This window comes from Pseudochaenichthys georgianus, unplaced genomic scaffold (assembly GCF_902827115.2).
Source record: "Pseudochaenichthys georgianus unplaced genomic scaffold, fPseGeo1.2 scaffold_950_arrow_ctg1, whole genome shotgun sequence".
NCBI classification, from domain to species: domain Eukaryota; kingdom Metazoa; phylum Chordata; class Actinopteri; order Perciformes; family Channichthyidae; genus Pseudochaenichthys; species Pseudochaenichthys georgianus.
In genome coordinates, this window is record NW_027263475.1 from 35,001 (window position 1) to 42,500 (window position 7,500).

The 7,500-nt window shown below is 47.7% G+C and overlaps 1 protein-coding gene across 1 annotated transcript in view; it reads right to left on the bottom strand.

Moving 5' to 3' along the window:
• LOC117444837 (proline-rich protein 5-like) overlaps positions 1-7,500 on the bottom strand; it is a 22,366-nt gene that overhangs the window by 8,622 nt on the left and 6,244 nt on the right. The window contains exons 2-3 of the mRNA XM_034080212.2: positions 6,970-7,050; positions 6,798-6,846 (exon numbers count right to left, since the gene is read on the bottom strand). Coding sequence (XP_033936103.1) covers positions 6,798-6,846; positions 6,970-7,050 — 130 coding nt within the window. The remainder of the gene's footprint in view (positions 1-6,797; positions 6,847-6,969; positions 7,051-7,500) is intronic.

The window sequence follows — 7,500 nt, forward strand, 5'->3', positions numbered from 1 at the left end:
CATCATCTAATACGGGTAACAACGCTGCAGATATCAGATGTTTCCTCGTCTGAAAAGAGAAACAGGATTTATTCCTGTAAAAGAAACCTAATTTTATTTTTAGCTTTGAAACAACATTTTCCGTGTGTAACTTGAAAGACAAGTTCTGTTCAATAAGAAATCCAGATATGTGTAAGTAGTGACCCTCTCAATGTCAGTCCCTTGTGCAGTACACATCTTGGGTAGAACAGATGGTAACTTTTTGCCATTCGAAAATATCATTACTTTGGATTTTTCAGCATTTAATACCAACTTTGGTTGATATAAATGGGTTTGTATGACATCAAAGGCAGACTGGAGGAAATCTAGACTTTGCTCTATAGAAGCGGAGGAACAATAAATAACAGTGTCATCTGCATAAATATGGTAAGAAGCATTTGCTAAATTATTACATAGATTATTTACATATATGGTAAAAAGAATGGGTCCTAATATGGAACCTTGTGGCACACCCTTTGCTATCGGGAGGAAGGAAGAACAGGACCCAGAAAATTGGACGCATTGGGTTCTCGCTGATAAATAATTTAAAAACCAACCTACAGTATGCCTAGATACGCCGATACTGTGAAGTCTTTCCGTCAGGATGATATGATCAACTGTGACGCCTTTGACAAATCATTTGTCACGATTCTCATGTTATGTCACGTTTGTAGTTTTGTCTGTGTTGGTGTTTTTCTTGTCTTTGGGTTTCCTGTTTTATTGTGTAAAGTGTTCACCCCGTTTCCTGCCCGTCTGCTTTCTGTCTGTTTCCCCTCCCTGTCATTCCACGGTCTGTGTTCCTTGTGCTGCTCGTTGGTGTTGGATATTTTGGATTCTGCCTTGTTTTGCCACAGCTTTAATTTATTTAATAAAGCTCGCTTTTTGTTATTCTGCATTTGAGTCCTACCTGCTTCACCCATTCCTAACAGAATGAACCGACCACATTTGGACTCAGCAGATTTCAATGTTTTGGCCCCACAGGCGGAATGTCTTGGGTATTCTCTGGAGTACATTTTTTACACCTGGAAGAACGCCTCATCTAGACGGGGTAAAGAGGCTGCTTTGAAGGAGGCACGCCGGGAGGTTGCTCGCAAGCCCTGGCTCAGGAGCTTGTTGCCGGAGTGGCTACAAACCTTTACACGTAGCCCTGAGGAATTGGCACAAGCTTCTAACCCTTTCCTGGGATCCAGCTACTGTCCTGTTGAAGGTCCACAGAGTCTCCAAAAAGCCTCTAGGAGACGCAGGGCCAGGATTCCAGCCCGTGCTCCAACAGCCATGATCCCGGCTTCAGTTCCGGTTTCCACAGCCATGGATCCATGCACCAGTACCGGCCCGCAGAGCTATGTTTCCTTGCTCGATTACCTGGCCCACACAGCCATGGTCCAGGCCTCTGTTCCGGTTCCAGCGGCTCCAGTTCCAACCTCAGACCTTTTCTCAGGAACCCGTCTGGCGTTTGGAGGTCCACGGAGCCTCCAAAAGGTCTCTGGAAGATGCAAGGCCAGGATTCCAGCCCGTACTCCAGCGGCTCCGGCTCCAGTGCCGGTCCCAGCAGCCATGGTTCCGGCCCCAGCAGCCATGGTTCCGGCCCCAGTCCTGGTCCCAGCTGCCATAGTCCCTCCTCAGGTCACTTTCCTAGTCCCTTCTCTAGTCACTTCTACAGTCCCACCTCTAGTCCCATCTCCAGTCCCCTCTCGAGTCACCTCTCGAGTTCCACCTCTAGTCCCTACTCAAGTCCCGCCTCTAGTCAATTCCCTAGTCCCATCTCTAGTCACTTCTCGAGTCCCCTCTCGAGTTCCCTCCTCTAGTCCCTCCTTTAGTCCCTCTAGTCCCTCCTCGAGTCCCCTCTCGAGTTCCCTCCTCTAGTCCCTCCTTTAGTCCCTCTAGTCCCTCCTCGAGTCCCCTCTCTAGTTCCCCTCTCGAGTTCCCTCCTCTAGTTCCTCCTCTAGTCCCTCCTCTTGTTCCTCCTCTAGTCTCTCCTCTAGCCCCCTCTGGAGTTCCGTCTCTAGTTCCCCTCTCGAGTCACGTCTCAAGTCCCTACCCAATGTCCTGGTCTGTTGGAGGTTCCGCTGGGGGTCCTGCCAACTCCATGTCCTGTCCCGTTGGAGGCCCCGTCGACTACTCCTCTGCCGGGGGTCCTACCAATCGTATGTCTGTCCCGTTGGAGGTCCCGCCGTCTACTCTCCTGCCGGGGGTCCTGCCAATCCTATGTCCTGTGCCGTTGGAGGCCCCGCCGACTACTCTCCTGCCGGGGGTCCTGCCAACCCTTTGTCCCGTCCCGTTGGAGGTCCCGCCGTCTGCTCTCCTGCCGGGGGTCCTGCCAGCTCCTTGTCCCATCTCGTTGGAGGTCCCACCGACTGCTCTCCTGCCGGGGGTCCTGCCAACCCTTTGTCCTGTGCCGTTGGAGGCCCCGCCGACTGCTCTTCTGCCGGGGGTCCTGCCAGCTCCTTGTCCTGTCCCGTTGGAGGTCCCGCCGACTACTCTCCTGCCGGGGGTCCTGCCAACTACTCTTCTGCCGGGGGTCCTGCCAACCCTATGTCCTGTGCCGTTGGAGGTCCCGCCGACTGCTCTCCTGCCGGGGGTCCTGCCAATCCTATGTCCTGTTCCTCTGGGGGTCCCGCCGACAACTCTTCTGCCGGGGGTCCTGCCAACCCTATGTCCTGTGCCGTTGGAGGTCCCGCTGACTGCTCTCCTGCCGGGGGTCCTGCCAATCCTATGTCCTGTTCCTCTGGGGGTCCCGCCGACAACTCTTCTGCCGGAGGTCCTGCCAACCCCTTGTCCTGTTCCGTTGGAGGCCCCACCATCACCTGTCTCACCGGGGGTCCTGCCAACTACTGGTCCTCTTCCGTGGGGGATCCTGCCGAAGCCTGTCCCACTGGCTCCGGTTCCTGTTCGGCCGACACCGGGTCCTGCCCGGCCTCCGGAGCTGTCTGGTCTTCGCCCTCGAGCCCGGCCCCCTGAGAGCCGCGGTCTTCTCCCTCGAGCCCGGCCCCCTGAGTGCCACGGTCTTCGTCCTCGGGCCCGGCCCCCTGACTCTTCCTGCCGCTGCTTTTGCCCTCATGCTCGGCCCCCTGAGTTTGCCCGCTGTGGCCTTCGCCCCTTTTTGAACTTTCCCTTGCCCCCAGGCCGTCCACCCGAGACCCCCTCCTTGGTCTCTGCCTTTCCCCCGGGCCGTCCGCCCGAGACCCGTCCTCCAGACCCCCTCCACCCACCCTTTCTTGGCCCTAGTTATGTGTCCTCCCTCCGGTCCCCCTCCACCCACCCTGCTGGACTTTTTTTTTTGGGACGTCTGGGATCCGTCCCTTGAGGGGGGGGTTCTGTCACGATTCTCATGTTATGTCACGTTTGTAGTTTTGTCTGGGTTCGTGTTTTTCTTGTCTTTGGGTTTCCTGTTTTATTGTGTAAAGTGTTCACCCCGTTTCCTGCCTGTCTGCTTTCTGTCTGTTTCCCCTCCCTGTCATTCCACGGTCTGTGTTCCTTGTGCTGCTCGTTGGTGTTGGATATTTTGGATTCTGCTTTGTTTTGCCACAGCTTTAATTTATTTAATAAAGCTCGCTTTTTGTTATTCTGCATTTGAGTCCTACCTGCTTCACCCATTCCTAACATCAATAAATAGAGCTGCACAATACTTTTTACAGTCCAATGCCTCAATTATGTTGTTCACCACTTTAATAGCAGCAGTTGTTGTGCTGTGTTGTTTTCTAAAACCGGATTGGTGTTCTGACAAAATATCATTTGTGTCCAAGTATAATTTAAGTTGTTCACTGAGAAGCTTTTCGAGGACCTTCGCTACAACACATCATTTTGAAATTGGCCTATAATTATTAACAGATGAGGGATCCCCTCCTTTCAGTAAAGGAAGAACATATGCAGATTTCCATATGTTAGGAATCTCATTGTTGGAAAGAGTTAAATTAAAAAGATAAGTAAGCGGCTCAGCTATAAAGTCGGCTGCTAATTTAAGAAAATGAGGAGGAAGTTTGTCCGGACCTGTCGATTTGTGTGGATCTAGATTCTGCAATGCTTTATGGACCTCTATCACCTCGATACAAGTAAAATTGAATGGCTGAGCCATGTGATGGGGTGAAGGTGGTGAGGAATCAATGTTCTGTCCAGGGCCCGAATGTAGGGACTCAAACAAAGAACCAGATGAAATAAAATGTTCATTAAAGCAGTTGAGAATGGCCGATTTGTCAGTGAGGGTTTGCGAGTCTTTAACAATGCAGGCTGGTAATTCATTTTTAGTTTCTGTTCCAAATGAGTTTTTTATTACCTTCCAAAATGTCCTTGGATCCTTTAAGTTACTAGTAGTATTAGAAATGTAGTACTCAGATTTAGCCTTTTTAACTAGGAAGGTGAATTTATTTCGGAGCTGTCTAAAAACAATCCAGTCCACTTGGGATTTCGATGTTCTGGCCCTTGCCCAGGCGATATTCCTTTCTTTTAGAAATGCTGCCTGTGAGGACTAAACCAGGGATATTTTAGCCCTTTCACCCTAAATGTGCGGAAAGGAGCATGTTTGTTTATAATTCTAGTAAAAGCCTCATGAACATAATCCCATGCCAGTTCAACATCACTAATGAGAGAGATCTTGTTCCAATCAAAATCCCAAAGGTCATGAAAAAATGTTTGCTCGCAAAAATGTTTAAAGTGACGTTTAAAAACTATTTGTGGTCTTGTTTTTGGAAGCTTAGCTTGCCTGATTGTAGCTATAGCGCAATGGTCACTCATATCATTTACAAAAATACCAATATCCAAAAACTTATGAGGCGCATTTGTTAAAAATAAGTCGATAAGAGACGATTTATCTTGGTGTTTAAGATTAGGACGAGTTGGGCTATTGATAAATTGCGTAAGATTAAAAGAGTCACAGGTTGATTTAAAACTATCGGAGACAGAGGAAAACCAGTCCCAGTTAAAGTCTCCAGCAATTAAAATCTCATTAAAATCCAAGCAAGATAACTGACGACTCAATGATGATAAAGCCTCAGTGCTTGCTGAAGGGAGTCTATAGCGCCCTACAACAGTGATGAACTGACCCTTAAGAAGTTCCAATTTCAGCGCAAGTAGTTCAAATTGTCTGCTGAGAGACACAGATGATTGGATGGTAGCATGACATTTTGTTTTTACATAAATTGCAACACCACCACCTTTTCTGGGACGGTCACAACGAAACACATGGTAACCCTTAATTGCAATGTCTTTGTCCGTGAGAGATTTCTTTATCCAAGTTTCAGATCAAACAAGAACATCAGAATCAGAGGACTTCCCCAGATTTTCATGTGGTGCATTTTAGGAAGTAGACTTCTGACATTGATGTGGATGATACCAAGACCCGACCTTGCTTTAAAATCATCAGGGGTACTCAGACAATTAAAATCTGGTCCAGGGTTTGGATGAACGTCTCCTGATAAGAGGAGCAGGATAACAATGAAACATTTCCTTTTCACCCAAGTTGTTGTTTGCATAGATTCATTATATCGGCCTATTGCTCTCTTTCCACCATAGGAACACGAGCTCATCGAAAACAACCAGTTATAAGGACTAAAAAGACGAATAAGACAAGGTAGAGACATGAGATCTTGGAGATTAGAGTGCTCCAATTGACAGAGCTCTTAAACAAAGCAGAATCCCAGTTTGTGTCTTCACTAGGGAAGACGAGATGAGGCACATGTTGGACTTCATACCCTTCACGCGCCTCATATGGATGGAGAATAGTCAGTAGGAGAAACGTGCTGGGTGACATGTGTCAGGAGGTCGAGAGGGCCTGCTGAAGAAATCCAGAAATCAGCACCGGAATACCGTCCGCGTTTTCCGTCCTGCCGAAGATGAGAGATTCCAGGTCAGCGAGGTGAGAATCCGGTAGGGATGCCAGCGATTATTCGATTATTCGAATATTCGCTACAGTCTCCATAATCGAATATTATTTTTAAAAATCGATTTTATTTATTTATATATTTTTTTTTTTTTTTTTCTGGCTTAGTTTCAACCAAAATATATATAAATATATATATGCTAATAATAGTAATAGTATTAATAATTGTAAATGGTCATTGGTCACACCACCAGTTTGTTTTACTGTAAACTTGGAGGAAGTTATTATTATTATTATTATTCGATTATTATTCGCCAGGGCTGCCGAATAATCGATTTTGATCATGGTCAGTTTCTGGCAACCCTAGAACCCGGTCCGGACTTTCAGTCCTCCCGAGAACGAAGATGACGTTGTTTGACGTCTCATGTAAACAGGAACACAAGCCCAGTCATGCTATGCTCTAGCTCAACGAACCCGTTCTTATTATACATGAACGATCCCAGTCCAGCAAAGTCCAACATCAAGCGCAACACAGGTGGCGTTTCAGCTCGGGAAGTGAGCACCGGCTCCGCAGTCCAAGCGGATGGAGTGGTCCCAGGAACGGAGCGGTAATGTTTAGCCGTAACGTTACGGCATCAACAACGCTCGCCCCGGGTGTACCGTCCAAAACAGCTCACAGATATCGACCGGTGTTTTACAACGATAACATATATCACGTAGACAACACGAGAACAGACATGAGAGCACAGGGACAGGGACAGACGTGCTGCCATCTTGGATTTGTTTAGCTGCTGCTTTTTTGGTTAGAAAGAGAAGTGAGAGGAGGAGCGATACAAGCTATCTTTAGAAAGACAGCAAGTGAGTTATACTCAACGTGCAGAAACAGGAAGCTCGAGTTTCCTCTGCCTGGTGGAAACACTGTGGGGTTGGGTTACATCAAAACAGGAAATAGAGAAAAGAGGAATACCTGAAAGTAGTCGGTGATGAAGGAGCCCATCTCCGTTTTCAGGAGCCATCTGAGAACAGAGGAGACGTTTTATAAACCTGTGACTCAACGCTGAAGAAGAAGAAGAAGAAGAAGAAGAAGAAGAAGAAGAAGAAGAAGAAGAAGAAGAAGAAGAAGAAGAAGAGTTGGTCACCTGATGCTCTCGTTCAGCGTGAACAGCTCGTTAGTCTGCAGCGCCGAACCCTGAAACACCTGCATCACTGCTGACTGCACGCTGAGGACACACACACACACACACACACACACACACACACACGTTAAAGTTATAATTACAAAACATATTAGCCGTTCAAATACCAGTACTATTCCACACTTCCACGGTTACAAAATAAAAGACAACAATACATCTTGTGTACTTCAAAATACTCTCCTTTCACAGGTTTGCCCAACACTACTTTTTACAGAGTGGAGCTTGAACGCATCGCAGAGCGGCTCTAAAGGACGGACACACCAAGACAGTGTTGGCTGTCTTTTTGGCCGAAAACCCACCGACCAGTCGGCCAAAGGCAGTCGGTCAAATACATCCCTCTGATTGGCTGTTCAGCTGGCGAATCAGCGCATGAGAAGCAAAACGGAAGTGAGGGACCCAAACAAACTATCAAGAAGGCAAATCTGAGACTTCATTAAACTGCAGCTCTCGACAGGTTCGGGACTCCTCGCTGGA